This window comes from Pan paniscus, chromosome 13, assembly GCF_029289425.2.
Source record: "Pan paniscus chromosome 13, NHGRI_mPanPan1-v2.0_pri, whole genome shotgun sequence".
Lineage (NCBI taxonomy): Eukaryota > Metazoa > Chordata > Mammalia > Primates > Hominidae > Pan > Pan paniscus.
The window spans coordinates 67966919-67986955 of record NC_073262.2 but is presented as its reverse complement, the minus strand read 5'-3'; the positions used below and the strand labels follow the sequence as shown (position 1 = coordinate 67986955).

General features: G+C 36.6%; 1 protein-coding gene across 3 annotated transcripts in view; it reads right to left on the bottom strand.

The window, feature by feature from the left end:
- SCN2A (sodium voltage-gated channel alpha subunit 2) overlaps positions 1 to 20037 on the bottom strand; it is a 152032-nt gene that overhangs the window by 65893 nt on the left and 66102 nt on the right. For 2 of the 3 annotated variants that reach the window (XM_055108684.2, XM_055108683.2), the window contains exons 4-12: positions 17909 to 17999; positions 17052 to 17180; positions 16403 to 16494; positions 15234 to 15506; positions 13741 to 13804; positions 12068 to 12209; positions 11721 to 11927; positions 10071 to 10358; positions 2329 to 2673 (exon numbers count right to left, since the gene is read on the bottom strand). In XM_055108684.2, coding sequence (XP_054964659.1) covers positions 2329 to 2673; positions 10071 to 10358; positions 11721 to 11927; positions 12068 to 12209; positions 13741 to 13804; positions 15234 to 15506; positions 16403 to 16494; positions 17052 to 17180; positions 17909 to 17999 — 1631 coding nt within the window. Of the gene's footprint in view, positions 1 to 2328; positions 2674 to 10070; positions 10359 to 11720; positions 11928 to 12067; positions 12210 to 13740; positions 13805 to 15233; positions 15507 to 16402; positions 16495 to 16589; positions 16682 to 17051; positions 17181 to 17908; positions 18000 to 20037 lie in introns of all 3 variants that reach the window. The other variant, XM_063595424.1, reaches the window with a different exon arrangement.

The window sequence follows — 20037 nt, the reverse complement described above, 5'->3', positions numbered from 1 at the left end:
TGCATATGATTGTCACTAATGGTGATAACTATTCATATAGGTCATTCTAAAATTAATTTTAAGGTAAAAAACAAGTAAAATTAGTAAGAAAAGAGATAACCTATCTCTAAAAATAAAAATCTTTTAATCCAAAGGGTGCCTCTTAGAATTTAAAATATTTCAGCTTGTCAGAAAGAGGCAAAGTTTTAAGGAAAAAAAAAATAGTCACATGAAGATCATCTAGTCCTTTCTGCTCTACACAGAAGCACATGTACAAACCTAGATTTGTCTAATTTTCAAATAGATTCCAAAACTGCTAATGACATTACTCGATTGAATTTATGTGTAAAGTACAGGAAATGATGTGCTTTCAAGGGTGTCATTTGCCCATAGCTATTTATTTTCTATTGTCATTTCTCCTCTGCATTCTCCAAAAGCCTACTTCATTTGTTTGCACCTTCAGCTCAACTTTGCAATAGTACAGTGCCCTGCCTCAAAGCACTTAAGATTGTAAGATTAAAGAATGAAGTTGAGGAAGCAGGAAATAAAGGGATCACACAAAGCTTTGCTTCAAGCTGGCCCCAACTTTGCCTTCAGAGATTTGTCCCATCATCTCTGATAGGACAGGAGATTTATGATAATTATTGATAAATGCTAAATAATTTCTGACAGACTGACAGTCTGTCTGTATTCCTGCATGGTAATTGTAGATTTGCTTTTGTTTACCCAATTAACATTTATCAAGATCAGTGATAAACATACTTTATTATGTATAAGAATTATGTGGGATGCTTGTTAAGGAAGAAGATTCCCAGACCTTGTTCTCCTCAGTGGTTTGGTCTGAAAAGGTCTGGGTAGGCACAGGAATCTCTAGTTTTAAGAAGCATCCCATGAGATTCTGATGTAAGTAGTATGAAAGTGAAGTATATTTTGAGAAACATTGGTTAAAATGAAAGTGTTTATGTGTTTATTTCCTTAACCATCTCTTCTTTTTGATTTAAAGAAATTAAAAATAACTCAATGGGAGGCAATATTTCAGTGTTGATAGAATGTAGGTTCAGTAACCAGCATACCTGGGGTCAAATCTTAGCTCCACCACGCACAAGCCTCAGTTTCCTCCTCTGTAAAATTGGGATAATGTTACTAACTATCAAAAAGGGTTGTTATGATGCTTAAATGATTCTTAACACATGTACAGTGTTCTGGACAGTGTCTGGTACATGGTTATCTATGATCATTTTTTAAGAAGAGCTGATGTCCTCTCTTCATTCTTCCTGGTTCCTCCACTATAAAGTTCTACTTTTCTCATGGTTCAACCTGACTGCAGGATACCTGGACACTTCTCTGGTAGAAGGAGGTGGGGAGAGTCCATGCAAAAAATGTGAAGAAGATAATGGCTATTTTATAATCCAAGATAAGAAGCTCCTCCATTAGGTAACTGAAAACGAACTCCGTATCATTTTAATGTGGCTCAAAGAGCTTGTCCAATGATAATAAATGGAGCTATGTGAAAAAAAAATCATAAGAAGACATTTTGAATGCTATAAAATACAATCAAGTGACATTGCCAAAATATGTCTTGCTAGCTAATGGAATTTTATTTAATACCAACATTAAAAGCTTCTTATGGTTTATGAAATAAATTTCAATAATATAGCCCTGTAAGTGTCTAGTATGTAGCTGAAATCCTTTTCCATGTGATTGGTTTTGGGCCACTTTGTTTACAATAAGAGTTTATGACAGTAATATAAAAATTGGAATCTGCTCTAAAAATGACAGCCCATGATTCCAAACCAGGTACTTTTTGAATGGCTCTTCATGTATAAATTTACAATGGTTGAGATCATTAGAGTGGATGCTAAAAAGGTTACAACACTCTGACCTGCAAAGAGAGGCAATGTTGTACTATGGGATTTAAATCTATTTAGTAATAGTATCTACTGCAAGTGGAAGTATTCAAATCTCCTTTTAAATGAACAACAATCACAAAATCCTTAAGTATTTATTTAATTTGTGAGCATTAATTTCCTTGGATTTAATTTAACTATATTAATCAAACATTATGCTTGATAAATTGTTGCTTTGCTTTTTGGCGAGTTTCATACCATAGTAATAATGATGAAAGATTACTTCTAATTATATTCTCTGACAGCCAACCTAGGTTTTTAATTACTTTGTAGAAAAGTCTGAATAGAACAGTTTCACAAGACAGTTAACAGCTTGATTGAACAAACTCCCAGCCTTTGGGCAACAAACTCAACAAATTCTTAGATGTGGAAATGGAAAAACACTCCTGCCTGCACCAGTCACAACTCTCTTCACATCAGCTGCAATTTTAATTGGCCTCACCTCTGGTAGAAGCTGCCCAGCAGATGTGAGGGTAGAAGGGCCCCCGACCAGGGAGACCACACCATTGCAGTCCACAGCGCTATGCATCTTCCCATTCATGGGCAGGATGGGGAGCACCCTGGAGGCACGGCTGGCCTGGCTGACATTGCTGTGGCGCCGTTCTCCATGTCTGTGCGGCACGAACAGAGAGTCTCTTCGGCTGTCATTGTCCTCAAAGGTGCTGTGCTCATCATCAGCAAAGTCATTCTCAGAGCCAATGTCCTTTGCTCGACCTCTGAAGCTGAAAAGGCTCGCCCTACTGTTGCGTCTTGGAGAGAAAAGGGAGCCACGGATGCTCAGTAAGGACTATGAATAACAAGAGAAGAAACAAAAATGAGATGAAGAGAGTTAAGAGCTGGCATTCTGAAAAACGGAATTTGATTCATTGTGTCATAGTCATTGACTTACTCAAGGATAAGTCATTGGACATGTGGAACAAAGCGCCCCTCTGATGACTGCTGGTGGCATTTTGGCACTTTCTACAAGGTTCACCTTTTCTATTTCTCTCTCGCTTTTTCTCCTTCCTCCATTTTCCATCTTCTGCTCTCTTTTCTCCTACTTTACCCACACCTCAACATAGTCAGAAGTGTCCCCATAATGTTTTGTCCTGTTACTGGCATCTAGAACTGATACTGTTGATAGACCCTTCTTTAGAAGTTAATTTCAGTTAACAACCCAATGGAAAACAATTAAACACAAATCTACCTTTAGATCCTCTGAGGTCAAAAATGTAGCCAGTAAGAGCTCGCTAGTGACCACACCCTGATGCAAATCTTACCATGGAGGAAATATAATTAATCTTGCTAGTAGGGATGTTTAATTATAGTACACGGGGCAGCTTCTCCACTTCCCTTTGCATATTTTATGATGGTCTTCATGAATAAATTAAATCAAGCTGAAATAACTGTATGATTTATTCCCCAATTTTCACCCCTTTGTCTCTGTCTCAAGAAATCTGAGGGCAATATTTACAAAAACTTAATTTTCACCAAGAGGCTGATCACAATCATTTAATTTTTTGTTTTTTTAAATCAGTACCCTGTTCAGCCTTGAGAAATGCTCCTCAACTCTCAGACCAGGTTATCTGGGAGACACTAACTTCAATTCCTGGATGCAGCAGGAATTGAGGCTCAGGTCTCCCAGTGTTCCAGGCACTGTCCTAGGCCTAGCCAATCAGTGTATTCGATACGTAATTTAAAGATGGTCATGAAATCCTGCTTGGTCAATTGAAAGATATCCCTGTCTTTTACAACTGTTGAGGAAATGGTGCTTTTTCACTTGAGGCTGCTAAAAATATTGGCTTTAAGTTTGGAGCTGCAGTGACATCTTGCCACCATGTGGGAGGAACCTGGATTCAGATATGGAGAAAGACATGGTCATGGTAACATGTCTTGAGCTTCTGGATCCATCCATGCCTAAAGCTACTCACAGACATAATTTATATCATCTAATACATTCTCTTTTTTACTTCAGCCAGCTTGCATTGGATTTATGTAATTATTATTGGAAAGAATACTAACTTCATCATTTAAGTATTATTGGTTTGATCTTTTCCTCTCGAAAGGTTCAAAACTAACTAAAACCATTATTTTATACCTACTAATATCTAGGTTTTTATAAGCCTGACTAATATGGTTTGGCTGTGTCCCCACCCAGATCTCATCTTGAGTTGTATCTCCCATAATTTCCATTGTTGGGGGAGGGACATGGTGGGAAATAGTTGAATCATAGTGGCAGTTTTCTCCATACTGTTCTCATGGTAGTGAATAAGTCTCATGAGATCTAATGATTTTATGGGGAGAAATCCCTTTCACTTGGCTCTCACTCTCTTTTTGCCTGCCACCATCCATGTAAGATGTGACTTGCTCCTCTTTGCCTTCTGCCATGATTGTGAGGCTTCCCCAGCCACATGGAACTGTAAGTCCAATTAAATGTCTTTCTTTGGTAAATTGCCCAGTCTCAGGTATGTCTTTATCAGCAGCATGAAAACAGATTAATACAGTAAATTGATACCAGGAGTGGGACGCTGCTGAAAAGATACCCAAAAATGTGGAAGCAGCTTTGGAACTGGATAACAGGCAGAGGATGGAACACTTTGGAGGGCTCAGAAGAACACAGGAAAATGTGAGAAAGTTTGGAACTTTCTAGAGACTTATTGAATGGCTTTGACCAAAAGCCTGATAGCAATATGGACAATAAGGTCCAGGCTAAAGTGGTCTCTGATGGAGATGAGGAACTTGTTGGGAAATGGAGCAAAGGTGACTCTTGTTATATTTTAGCAAAGAGACTGGTGGCATTTTGGCCCTGTCCTAGAGATTTGTGGAACTTTGAACTTGGGAGAGATGATTTAGAGTATCTGGCAGAAGACATTTCTAAGCAGCAAAGCATTCAAGTGGTGACTTGGGTGCTGCTAAAGGTATTCAGTTTCATAAGGGAAGCAGAACATAAAAGTTTGGAAAATTTGCAGCCTGACAATGTGACAGAAAAGAAAATCCCATTTCCTGAAGAGAAATTCAAGCAGGCTGTAGAAATTTGCATAAGTAATGAGGAGCTGAATGTTAATCCCCAAGACAATGGAGAAAATGTCTCCAGGGCATGTCAGAGATCTTTGCAGCAGCCCCTCCCGTCACAGGCTCGGAGGCCTAGGAGGAAAAAGTGGTTTCATGTGCCGGGTCCAGAGTCCCACGCTGTGTGCAGCCTAGGAACTTGGTGCCCTGTATCTCTGCGGCTCCAGCCATGGCTGAAAGGGGCAAATGTAGAGCTAGGCCCATGGCTTCAGAGGGTGCAAGCCTCAAGCCTTGGCAGCTTCCACATGGTGTTGAGCCTGTCAGTGCACAGAAGTCAATAACTGGGATTTGGGAACATCTGCCTAGATTTCAGAGGATGTATAGAAACACCTGGATGTACAGGCAGAAGTTTGCTGCAGGGGCAGGGCTCTCATGGAGAACCTCTGCCAAGGCAGTGAGGAAGGGAAATGTGGGGTCAGAGCCCCAACACAGGGTCCCTACTGGGGCACTGCCTGCTGGAGCTGTGAGAAGAGAGCCACTGTCCTCCAGACCCAAGAATAATAGATCCACCAACAGCTTGAACCGTGTACCTGGAAAAGCCACAGACATTCAATGCCAGCCCATGGAAGTAGTCAGGAGGGAAGCTGTACCCTGCAAAGTGACAGGGGTGGAGCTGCTCAAGACCAAGGGAACCCACCTCTTGCATCAGCGTAACCTGGATGTGAGACATGGAGTCAAAGGAGATCATTTTTGAGCTTTAAGATTTGACTGCCCTGCTGGATTTTGAACTTGCATGGGGCCTGTAGCCCCTTTGTTTTGGCCAATTTCTCCCATTTGGAATGGCTGTATTTAGCTAATGTCTGTATCCCTATTGTATCTAGGAAGTAACTAACTTGCTTTTGATTTTTCAGGCTCATAGATGGAAAGGACTTGCCTTGTCTCCGATGAGGCTTTGTTTGGACTGTGGACTTTTGAATTAATGCTGAAATGAGTTAAGACTTTGGGGGACTGTTGGGAAGGCATGATTCATTTTGAAATGTGAGGACATGAGATTTGGGAGGGGCCGGGGGTGGAATGACATGATTTCTCTGTGTCCCCACCCAGATCTCATCTTGAGTTATATTTCCCATAATTCCCACTGTTGTGGGAGGGACCTGGTCAGAGATAGTTAAATCATGGTAGGGGTTTTCCCCATACTGTTCTCATGGTAGTGAATGGGTCTCATGAGATCTGGTGGTTATATGGGGAGAAACTTCTTTTGCTTGGCTTTCACTCTCTCTTTGCTTGCCACCATCCATGTAAGGTGTGGCTTGCTCCTCTTTGCTTTCTGCCATGATTGTGAGGCTTTGCCAGCCACATGGAACTGTAAGTCCAATTAAACCTCTTCCTTTGCCAAATTGCCCAGTCTTGGGTATACCTTTATCAGCAGCATGAAAACAGAGTAATACACTGACCAATAAGTATGCTTTTTATTTTCTTTCCAGCTAAAGAATTACTTTTTCTCAATAATATCTGTTAGTTTCTATTAAATGTCTGTAAATGTTAAACACTATCTTATGTGATTCTATTCATTATTTACAGTAAGAACCACTTCTTTTTTTTTTTAATTGTTTTTTCGAGACGGAGTCTCACTCTGTCACCCAGGCTGGAGTGCAGTGGCGTGATCTCGGCTCACTGCAAGCTCCACCTCCCAGGTTCACACCATTCTCCTGCCTCAGCCTCCCGAGCAGCTGGGACTACAGGCACCTGCCACCACGCCTGGCTAATTTTTTGTATTTTTTAGTAGAGATGGGGTTTCACCGTGTTAGACAGGATGGTCTCCATCTCCTGACCTCATGATCTGCCCGTCTCGGCCTCCCAAAATGCTGGGATTACAGGCATGAGCCACCACACCCGGCCTAGAACTACTTATAAGAAGACTTACTGCTCCCACAACAGAGGTCATCTCTCCTCTTGTTGTTCCCATGCTTTTTAATCCTATTAACTACATTAGTAACATTCATTCTTTTCTTTTATCATTTTCCATACAAGTAGTTATTTTTTAAAGCCTTTCTTAGACTATCCATCCTTTTTCGTGTCTCCTTTCTCTCCTCTAACAAGGGACTTCGAATTAGCTATGAGGAAATAACAGTTATGGGATTTGCAGGATGTGTGACATACTGCTCATCATTAGCTAAAAAAGAAAGGCAAACAATACATGCTTTGCAATGAAGAATGTTTCTATCGCTTTTAGTAAGAGTTTATATTTTAACTGCCAGTACCCCATTCAGCTGGAGCCATAGAAGGGTTGGAAGAAAATAAGTTATAAGTTTGCATGTTTCTCAAGGATCATGGATGAATTAAGCTATACAAAAACGTAGTTTACATGTGACAGCTATATGAGAAATGATTGTGCCCCATCCGTTAGCATCAACTTCTTTTGCTGACATTCATTACATAAATGCATAGTAATCAAATGCTGTAACACACAAAAAAGATGGCCAGTAAGAAATATTCCCCATACCAAACCAATCTTTAAAAGGCAAAACTCCTAAACTCCTAGCTTATCACAAATAAATAATAAAGTAATAATTTAAGGTCAATTGTACCTTATAAAGGTTTCAAAAAAATCCAGATTATCTTGAAACTTGTTTAGAGATTACATTCTTGACTTTCTTCTCCCCTCTTTACCACACTAACAAGTCAAATCAGAGTCTGAGAAACAATTCATATTTCCACTTACTCTACTAAAGAAATTATAATCTTGCAGTAAAGGCTTGCATTGTATAGTTTTTCAATACAAACACAGAGATGGTTACCAACACAATCATGTCATCACAAAACAATAATTCCTAATATTTTGGGGTCTCAAACTCTTAAAAATCTAACAGACACGATGGGCCCTCCATTGCTATACCAAGATTAAGTACTTCTATCTGGTTTGACATTTTCAGTATTACTTTCAGGGCTTGCCTAGTGGGGTTTGTGTGATTTCAGGGTTTTCTGTCTCTCCTCTCTTCTTCCTTTTCTCCTTTCCCCCCTCTCTCTTTCTCTTTCTTTCCCTTTCCCTCTGTCTTTTTCTGTCTCCCTCTCCATCCTCTTAGACATTTGTTTGACTATTTCTTTATCAAGCAAAATAAAGTCTTTAACTCTATTTTTATATAGAGACTGCTTAAGAAACAAGTATCAATATGAGCCAGCCATGCCATGTCTTCTAAGTCAGTGATTGCTTATAATACCCAACTAGCTGGGAAATGGAGGTATGTAGAGGTATGAAGAAGAGGCTGCTGGAAGAATATCATATCTATGAACAAAATGTACAGAAAAAGGAAGGACAGAGCCTAGCCTTATCAGGCTTCACTATTTTGCCTAGAATTAGTTTTATTCAATTAGAAATAAGGCAAATTGAAGAGAATCTCTGTGGTATGTGTTTGATATGAAGTTGATATGAAGTTTCAAATCTAGGCCAAAATTTAGGCAAATTTTGGCCAAAACTTAGACAACTTTAGGCAAAAATTCAGACAAACTTAGGTAAAAATGTAGGCAAAAATATTCTATCTTCCTCCCTCCTTTGCTCCTTTTTTTCCTCTCTCTCTCTCTCCCCCCTCCCTCCCTCCCTTTCTTTTTCTTCCTTCCTTTTCAGAATGACTAATACTGTAAACAGGGGGTTTGCCTTTTAAAGGATTCCTATTTATTGATTAATGTTTCTACTAATGGAATCATGATTGTGACAACAAAATGAAAGAGACCAAGTAAATTTTGATATTTAAAGATCCTATGTTAAATTTGAATTAATCCCCAAGTATGCAATCTTATGATGTTATTTGGATTTGAAATGAATAAGGCTGACCTACAAAAATTTATATATATCACATGTGAGGTTATGTGAGCTTGTCTATATTATAAAAAGGTAAAAGAGAAAGTATAATGCCATTGTGTATTTTAAATAAAGTTATATTGTAAATTTCCTTATCAGTTTTTAAAGGCATTCTTCATAGGCAACTTGATAAAGTGGAAACTTTAAGGTTTTCATTACCAGGCAAAATTTGAATACCAACAACCCTAATATGAACAAGACACTCAAAGATCATAATAACTTTTTCTATTGCTATATGACATTGTGCAACTATTTAACTTTACTGATCCAAAATAGCTTTTTCATTATAGTAATGAAAATAGTACTATTCTACAGAACTGTTAGCATTAATTATGAGAATGTAGAAAGAATGCCAAGCATAAAATAGGTACTCAACAAAGAATGCAGCCCCCTGCTTCTCTTCACATATAAAAATTGGGGATATTAATTAAATTAGAACTTACCTAGGGTTGCAGTGAAAGGCTTAATGCATTAATATTGCAAATAACAACACAATGTATAAATATTAGCCATTATCAATGTTGTTGTTGTAATTGTTATTGTTACTGTATAGGTATTAAGGTTTCACTCCTGGTGAAAATGTCTTCTGAGGTACTGTGTATTCCTGTGAATTCTCTTGGTAATTTCAAAGACAATTAAGATTCTAAATTTTAAAATTTCAACAACTTGCATGAGTACAAAAGGCAGAGGCATCCAGTGAATATTTGTTGCAGTTTATAAATCACAGTATTCTTCAAATGCAAGTCCCATGTTTAACATGAAACACAGATAATCAAGTACAACTAAACACCACTTTTTATTTCGTGTCATAAATCTCCCTCAGTACCTGCCTATCTGAGAGTTTTGGCTACTTTTAGAGATATTTTGTTTCAGTCCCCTTTGAAACAAAGGCATGAAGAATGCACTTGGCAAGTGATGTTTGCACCTTATGGGAACAACCCCACAGGTGGCCTAAAAGAGTCTCTGGTCCACTTCTGGGAATTTGTCACTCAGAAAACCCAAAGTTCACTAGATCCACGCACAATAGTTAAGAAGAGATGGGAACCATCTGCTGATAATTCCTGATGTGGAAAATTTCTCCAAGATTTTTCAGTCTTTAAGAAAACCTCAAAACCTCAAATTTTTCCAAACCCAGAGGGATCTAAAATTTCCTTCCTGGGATTCCAAAAAGTTGCAAAACTCACAAATTCTCTGAAGTGATAGCCAAAACACTTGATAATCATCACTACTCTGAAAGCATTGTGCCATCCAGGTGGAAGGCAGTTTTCTCTCCATTAAATTCTGGCATATTCTTTAAAAAAATTTATGAGAACACAATTCATGTAATTTAATATTTTTACCTGGTGTGGAGAAGAAAATCTCTTTTCATATGTCAGCCTACTTCCTTCCAAGGAAAAACGGAAACCTTTTCTTCTTATGCTGTCTTCAGATTCCGATTTTCGGACTCTGTCATTTTTCTCTTCTTCTCCAGACTGTTCTTTCTGTTTCTTTTTCTTTCTTCTGTTTTTCAGCTCTTTTTCACTTTTGGAGCTCAACTTAGATGCTACTGAAGAACTCTCTGAAAAAACTCCTATCCCACCAGCACCACTGAAGTCTCTTGATTCAGCAGATGCGGCTGCAGCTGCCGCCTAGAAGGGCGCAAAGTATGTGGAAGTTGCATATAAACTTAAAAAGTAATTATCATGTTACTGCTTAATTGAGCTTCAATATCATGAAGATAATCTTGAAAAACAATTCTCCATTTTATTCTATGTTTTAGAAAACAGTACATTGTTATTAGACCAATCAAAGAGTAAAATGGGCATTCATATGGAAGATGATACATACGACTTTTATGAGAACCTTCAAGCTCTGTCCTCACACTATGATATCTAATTATCTAATAATATGAGCAAGACACTTAAAGATCATAATAACATGTTCTATAATTCAAACAATATTTTAAGAAGGAAATAATATGGGAATTAAAGGCTTCCTATTTAAACCTGGTAGACATTTGCCTTTGATTCCATTTTCACACAATAAAGAAATTTAGTGCTAGTCTGAATTATTAAATGTAATTCAGTCAAGTATTTTATTTTAATGACATTTTTCTCCGTGATTTAAATTGGGTATTTCACTAAGAAATGCACAGCAAAGACATAATACAGAGTGTTTATTTGAGAATCCTAGATCATGGCATCTGCATGAACTTGTAAAGTATAACAGTAGTTTTGTTGCTATTACAGCAATATACTTTGACCTTTATTACATATTTAGGAATACTCGGTAATAAAAGGGAATTGTATTCAACATACAAGAAAAGACAAAAATAGGCAATTGGATTAGTTAATGCCATTAAGTCAAGCAAATATAATTAGAGAAATTCTTGCCTTATTTTGAAGGCTTGTCAAGTCCAAATTAACGGATTTGTAGAGTAGGAGGCAGAGCGTGCTAATGTTTTAATATGTTTACACACTAGTGATTTACTGATGTAACCCACAAACTTGCATTTGTACACTTTATATAAAAGAGAACAAACATTGAATAAGCCTTTGCCTTTCCAGACTCAATGAAATAATTTTCTTAGTTTGATTCTTGTTTTCTGACCCTTACCACCTCTGGTGATACTGCAGTGAAGAAGCAAGTGTAACTGAATTCCTCTTCCCCTAAGAAAATACTTCAACTGAGGACATGTAGGTTTATCTACTCTGCAAGTTTGAGTACATGAGGCCTTTGTTAATCGTTAATTTCCTCAAGGAGTCACAAGGGAGAAAAAAATGTCAGTAAAGCAATTATAATTATCCATTTTTTGATGCCATTACTATTGACACTATTGACAGAGATCATTGCAATAAAGTAATAACTTCTTAATAACCAAACAGGCTCCTAGCACTTACCAAACACATATGACCTATTTCTAATGTCAACTACCTTGCCACTGACCTCACCATTTAGGTTAAAGAATTTAGATAAAGAAAAACAAAGGACCGTATGCTTGTTCACTATACCTGAGCTTCTTCTTGTTGCTTTTTCAACTGTTCGAGCATCTGCTGAAATTCAGCTTCCTTCTGTTCAGCCTCTTCCAATGTGGCCTGATTCTGTTCCTCATAGGCCATGGCCACCACAGCCAAGATCAAATTTATAAGATAGAATGAGCCCAAGAAAATGACCAGCACAAAAAATATCATGTACGTTTTCCCAGCAGCACGTAGTGTCTGCAAAATGGAAGAGAGATTTTAATAAATTTTATATAGGATGTTACAAACTTACACTCTAAGTAATAAAATATTCTACAGCAATTCTCTTGAGTTCGGTGTTTTATGATTCTCAGAAAAATGATTTTATCTGTTCTCACCAGTTGATAAAGGTTTTCCCAGAAGTCTTGAGTCATGAGACGAAATAAGGACAAAAAGGCCCAACTAAAGGTGTCAAAGCTCGTGTAGCCATAGTTGGGGTTTCTACCAGCCTTCACACAGATGTATCCTTCAGGACACTGGCTGTAATTGGGTTAGAGGAAAGAAAGGAAGTCAATAACGGCAAGTCTGCTAATTGGTTTTCCTGTTTTAATATATGCCAATGTCTGTTTTATACAGGCACTAGAAAAAAGCCGATTTCTCTCACCTTACCCAGTACTTAACTCAGCACTAAGTGGACTGATTTATATAATAACAGAATCTATTAGGTCTACTTTGTGGATTCCTCTGTGATTCATAATTGTCATTATTATATTTATCATGTCTCCATATAAAAGCAATCATATCATGATTAATATCTTCTGGGACTTAAGGACAGGTAAAAAAGTCTGTAAGGAAAAAGTTGATTTTCACTGAGGATGTCTTGAGGCAGAAATGTGTGTAAGTGTGGGAACAGGGTAAAGAAGTGAGAAAAGGATAGGTGGGGCATGCTGCAAGGAGTGAATGACACTGTGTGGTAAAAATGTCATAGGAGGACCTTGAAGATCAAGCAGACCTGGCTTCAATGTCTTGCCTGACACTTCTGAGCTGAACGATCTTGGGCAAGTTACTTAACTTGCTAATCTTCAGGCACCTCGCATGTGAGAATGGGCTAATAAGAGAATCTGTCTCACAAATTTGCAAACATTGAAGAAGATACTGTATGTAACGCATTTAGTACAGTACGAACAAGGAATGAAAATCAATTGATTTACTTATCATTGGAAACTGAAGATAAAGGCAGCATAGCACTGATCGTAGGAGCCAAATGGAAAGCCTATTATCACTGGGAATTTTGCTACAGGTATTAGCTACTAATGTCCACAGTATCATCGTCCAAAGAAAGTGCATTAGACTTTTGTGTGTGGCTCTAAAATCTTGCTAAATAAAGAAAATTAACTGTGTTTTTAAATTTTCCTAGGATTTAGCTCCATGTTTCTTAATAGCAAACATTTGCATGATCCCAATAATAACAATTACAAGCACTTATTGAGCGATCTAAATAGCTATACATTTATTAATCCACTTCATCATCACAAAAACCCTATTATTATACCCATTTGTCATATGAGGAAACGAAGGCAAGAAGAAGTGAGATTATATGATGGAGTCAAAGTCTGACTCTATGCAGACTCTCCAGTTTATGTTTTTAACCACTTTGCTAAAATATGCTAAATACTCCCCATGTCTCAGATATTAACATTATTTTCAGAGATCTTACATTTTAAGCTATGGAGAACACATTAGTATATATAAAATATGACACTTATAAAAAGTATGTGCTTAAGAATTCTATTAAGCTTCAGATGCATATTATACTGCTTTATTCTCTATTTTACATTGAACTAATTTGGAAGATTAGATGTGACCTAGCATAGAAAAATAATTGCAGTAAATGACTGTGTGAAAGAGGTGAGAATCTACACTTATCCTGGCTATTCTGAGAGTCACCGTGAAGTAGAATTTATGGAGGGTTTTGAGTGAGGAGTGAGTGGGACTGGATGAGTGGGAGGTGGCAGGTTATTGACACTGATGGAGCAGTGTGGACTGAAACTCAGTAGGAAGCATCACTTACCCTGCATCTGAGCTGTTGCCACAAAGCAGAGCATCATTTTGCCCCTCTAAAAAATAAAAGTGACCTATTTAAAGAGAAAGGAATAGAAAGAATCATTAAAAGCCTGTAAAACACTTCAGCCACCCTGTTTAGGTGGCAAAGCTCACAAATGTTTTCAATCATAATGAGATGGATAAACTAATAAATATATATGGCTAAAGAGATTTTTCACAATATTGAACAAATATCAATATATAACATTTCTGATTATACAAATGGTTAGCAAATCTATGTTAAAAAGAAAAATGTTCAGAAGGAATTACTATGATAACATTCTTATATCAGCATTCATTGCAAATATAAGCTCAAATTGCATGGGATACATTAAGAAAGAGCTGCCAGTCTATTGCTGGGCACAAAAAGTAAGAAAGAAGAAAGCCTTGTTGTTTCTAGGTGTTTTCATGCAAATAAATTTTACCTTACATATACTTTTCTCCCCAGGCTCAAAATAGATTCAGACATTTTTTCCCGCCATTTTTAACTTAATTTCCTGTGAGAAGTGGGATTAGGTATTTATTCCCTCTTATGATACTGTAAATAAGTGTTTTATTTGAAATTTTTGCTTGATTTCTGCCTTTCAAATGAAGAAAATAAACTTGTTTCTTTGGAGAGATATGTTGTCTGAGTATATCTAGTTTTTATTTGTAAGCTATGGAGAGCTATCTAGTTTTTATTTTTAAGGCATGACATATAACTTCAGTAAGTTGCAAAGATGATCTCAGAAAACATGCACACACATGCAAACATACGTATTTTTATATTCACATACAAACATGCACACACATATGAAAAATGACAGAGGGGCTGGGCTCAATGTTAAGAAATCATGCTGAAGTATATGGCATAAGCTTATTCTGATGTTCATACCTTAAATATAATCAAACTAAACTGGTAACTACAATACAATGATGACACTAAAGGGACTAATTAGAATATGAATAAGTGAATGGCTAAATCAGGGTTACTTAACCTTCTGAGGAGCACACAAATTCTTATTTCATCTTGATAAATGGTTTCTCTATTTTCAGATATAGCATATGTACTCAAAACATATGTTGCATCAACCAAATAGGGCCAAATTATTTCCCCTCAGTCTTCTTAACACATTACAGTAGAATACACTGAATAGTTCAAACTACTGACTTATTTATTAAAATGACTGAAAAACCTGATTAATGTCTACCAAATAAACATTTTTTAATATGGCATAATATGAAATTACTTTCAACATGAGTATAAGACAACACATTTTCAAATGAGAACTTTTACTGTATCAATGGACAGACAAGAAAAATAGAATAAGGTATCATTTGATATCTCTTTTATATGTATTAAATCATCTTAAATTAGTCTAAGTCACTTGATTCACATCTAAATTGAGATAATTTCCATTATATATAATATTTAATATTTAGAGAACTAAACAACTTAATGGTTTATAGAGTATATCTTACTTTTATCCTCAATATATTCATCCCAGTTAAATATGCTCACTGTCCTATTGAAAGTAGTACCATTCCCATCCAATGAATTGTTAAAGAAGGAAGTGATATTTATTTCAAAGGAAGAATTATCTGGAGGCCATTGCAAACATTTATTTCGTAGGTTGCCCATGAACAACTGCAATCCTATTAGCGCAAACACGCTTAGACAGAACACAGTCAAGATCATGACATCAGAAAGCTTCTTCACTGACTGGATCAGGGCCCCCACAATGGTCTTCAGGCCTACAAACAAAATCAGAAGGGGGAATTTAAATATACTACTCAACAGCTATTTTACCGGCAAAAATATCATGAGCTTGTCCTGGAAAATAAAAATGTCATGCAGAATGCCAACAATATTAGTTTAATGTTTGTGATTGAATAACATTTTCATGAAAAGCCTGCTAGCTGGTGAAAATGAATGAAAGCAGAACTTGTATGTTCATTAGAAAACTGTGAATGGAAATGAACCAAATGTGTATTTCCAAACACTCTTTAGAGCAAAAGAATGATTTTGTTATTCATGCTTAAACATCAACCTTGTGTAAATATTTTGCTTTTATTTGCAGATGTCTTACTCCCTAACCCCTTATTGGTTTTAGAAAAGTCTATGTGAATAGACTTTTCTTACTATGTGAATAGTAAGAAATCTTGAAGTCGATGAATTATGAGGTTATATATTTGTGAATTCTGCAAGCTTGAGTATGGGTTAAAAAAAGGAAGACATCTGAAATCTGAGCCCCATGCAGCACTCATGCTATCCCTTGCTCTTTCATTTATCTGCAGCTTAAAAGATTGCCAGTTTTGGGCCTAAACTGTCAAATTTGCATCAGTCTGAATGTCTCTTAGTTTAGCTTCTATGCGGAAAGCTTGATGTTATAGGATGCAAACCATGTAGCCTGTTACTGCAAATGCCTCATGCAACACTTGTTAAACTCAAAGGCTGATTTAGAATAGTTTTAAAGAAAGCAACGAGTAAAAAGCAAAGAATCGAATCCATCCAAAAAATGATGTACCAATTCTTGCTTTTTTACATATCTATTTGCAATATGCAACTAGCAACAAGGCTTCTGCACAAAAGCTGTGATTGTAGCACCACTGTAGCTAAAGTCAGCCTCGGTGTTTAACCTAGCTCTCACCTGGAATGACTGAAATTGTTTTCAATGCTCGGAGAACTCTGAATGTTCTCAACGCTGAGACATTGCCCAGGTCCACAAACTCTGTCACATATCTGTAATAGGGGGTTCACACACAAACACAATGACAGAACACAAGAAACAGTTGGAGATATAAGGGGCCTACCACCTTATACCATTTTCTTCTTACCTGGAATTACAGAAATAGTTTTCAAAGCTCTCAAGACTCTGAAAGTTCGAAGAGCTGAAACATTGCCTAGGTTTACAAATTCTGTTACATACCTGTAGAATTAAATCAGAGTTATTCAGAATTTAGGGAAATCTACGTCTTCCTTGGTCTTTCATCAAGACCTTTTTAATTTCATGAGTGTCGCCATCAGCTTTCCCAATTAAGAGGAAAATGGCATTGTCATCAATCATAATCTCTGTTATTTGGGAAACTTTATTACTTTACAGTGCTAATTGAAACCAAAGCCATGTAATTTACTATGATAGTTCCTAATTTCTCCAAACTGGATAATTTGATTGGAAGAAAACTATGATTACTAAGAAAAATGCTTGGTCTGTCAAGGCAAGCCACCAAGGAAAATATAGTATAGGCTCCCACCAGTGATTTACTCTTCCAGGATAGAAAATGTATTAAGATACTTACGCAAAAGTAATGACTGTGAAATCCAACCAATTCCATGGATCCCGTAAAAATGTGAAATCTTCTAAACAAAAGCCCCTTGCAAGTATTTTAATAAGTGATTCAAAAGTATAAATTCCTGTAAAGGTATACCTGAGAGAAAATAGCCAAGCTCACATTAAAAATCTAGTGGTTAATTTACATGTACATATCTTAAAGATGACATAAACAGCAAACAAAAATTAGACACTTCCAGGTTGGTCCCCCTACGATATAGAGTTTAGGTGGCGCTTACGTCAAAAAAGAAACATTAAATTCCAAAAGACGTTCTCATTGACTGTAAATAAATGTATATTGCATTTTCCACATTAATTAATTTAAAGGATCCAAATAATGTGGCTCTATATGAAGACATAATCTGAAATACACTGGCATTCAGTCTGATTTGAGCAAATAGGTATTAATCCAAAAATGAGTGAAGCATTTGTATTTCATAAAATATGCACCATTAAAAGCCATCAAACATATACTAGTAACACAGAACTGTGGTAGTCATTAAAAAAGGAACATAAAAACTAGGTATACTTTTTATCAGTAGATATTAGTAAATCACTGGTGATCTTCAAAAGAACATAAGACTCACAAAGAAGATAAAGGGCTGCAGATAATAGCAGTCAAACTACTGCAGTAATTTACACAACTAAGTGAGCCCACTACAAGCTTTGTCCTAGAAGACATTTAGTGACAGAAATGAATTTGAATCAGGGTCTGGTTAACAGTAGCTAGCATGATTTGTTAAAGAAATTGAGGAGGTCTCAAGGTGTTAAAAGCACAATATGAAACATAAAGGGAGGTCAATATTGAAAAATATTTATACTTACTCCACATTCTTTGTCCAGTCTGGAGGGTTACTCATGGTCATAAATACACAGTTGGTAAGAATCGTGCACATAATGAGCATATTGAATAAAGTAGAATATCGTCAAGGAAGACAAAGTTCAATGGAAAAATCTTACTTTTATGCACTACCATGCCTTCACCACCATGAAGTTTAAAACTTTAGTGCTTACTATTATTTTGTTGCTTATTATTCTATTATTGACCCTTTTTTTTTGCCATTTCTATAACTCAACAATCTCATATTTAGATCTTGTCTTCAGGCCAAGCCATCAACTATTTTGAGGCTATTTAGGTACCTTTAGCAATTAAAAAGATTAAATGCAAAGAAATTAGTTCATCATTGAATAATTTATCAACTTAAATTTTCTTAATGACAGACTCAACTGAACATTAAAACTGCAAGTTCAGCATGTATGTAAACCCTGGCAAAAATTCAACAAGACAATTCAAGTAATTAATTAAATGTATTATAACATCATTCTAAAAGTTACCCTGGTGGAATGTCTTGTAATAAGGTTCTTTCTAAACAGAGGGTATAATATACTGTAATTGCTCATAAAATCCTGAACTATGAGAGAAGATGGTGGGTATTAGCACTGGCATTTCTGGGGTTTGTAACTAAGGCAAAATTACTTATTAAGTTCCCTGAATCTCAATTGACTTGGTTATAAAAGTAAGAAAAAGTAATCATGTAACAGGATTGCTATGAAGATCAAATTTGTTAAAATATGTAAGTCTCCTTCAACTTAATGGCCCTAGTGCATAATAGATGCTCAATGAATTGCTTCCTGGATCATACAGAACACAGTTTATTACAAATATTGGGTTGGTTTCACCCTATCCCACTTTGTCTTTTCACTTTCCTTGACATTAAAAAACAGCAAAAGACAAAAACCAAAACAACTATTTAAGAAAATATTCAGTACTCAGATAATAGTAATGACTTTCATATTTAATAAAAAGCATAATAAAGATTTAGTTGCCATTATGTAAAGTGGCACTCTTTATCATTGTGAATCTGGACACGATTATAGAAATTCCAGAGAGGAAATACGTGCTCTTCATATCTTTTCTCACTCCTAATGTTTTTACTATAAATGATCACATTACTTACACATAATGAAATATCAACACTATTACAACTGGACAATGTTGTGTTGATCTAGAAAGAAAGTTCATTTGCATCTAGTACTGGTTTTAGTCAAAACAATAATAATTATTATTTTTTAATTTTAGTAGCTGTGCTGTAAGGCCTATGCTTAATTCTCAGTTTTTTCATCCATATGAAAACACTCATAAGTAAATGATGTGCATCAGCCACGTGAGGGCACTATAATCTAGAGAACACACACACACACACACACAAAATACCATTTCAAAGAAACACAATTTTTCTTTATTGCTATAACAAACAAAAAACTAAATTAAATAAAGAATGACTTGCTATTGGTATATAAAACTAGAGGGTCCCCTGTGCTTGTTGGTCTGCTGAGCCCCACTGGGGAAAAATAACACCCCGTGGCAGATTGGCACCATTCTAAATTTATGGTCACAAACCTCAGTGGTCCTCAACACAGTCCTGTATTTTCCCACTAGGCTCCATCTCCCACTCTCTGCAAAGAAAAATTTCAGATATTCTCCACTTTCCTCCAGCTTCCAACCCTCTTCTTTCTTCCGGCTCCATTTCAAGCTGAAAACTTATTTTCTACTTTACAGAGAAGAGACAGCATCACAATGCCCCGCCTCCACTTCCCACCCCCAAATCAACAAACTTCTCCACATTGAGACCAATCCTTTCCTCCTTCCTGTTACAGTGGGGAGGTTTCCAATCCCTCCACTGGTATTCTGGACACCTTCCCCATTCCAGAAGACTTCAGCAATCTCTTATCTCTCTCTTTTCTTATTCTTAATGGCTCCCACCTTACTGGCTTTTTCCCAGCAACACAAACTTGCTTACGTCTCCCTTGTCCTGGCATAGGGGAAAGGATATTTCTCTCCTATGACTCACAACCCTCCTTAACTACTACAGCCTTATCTCCCTTTTCCATATCATGGCCAAACTTTTTGAAAGAGCTGTTTATCTTTCCTTTTCTTATATATCTATCACATA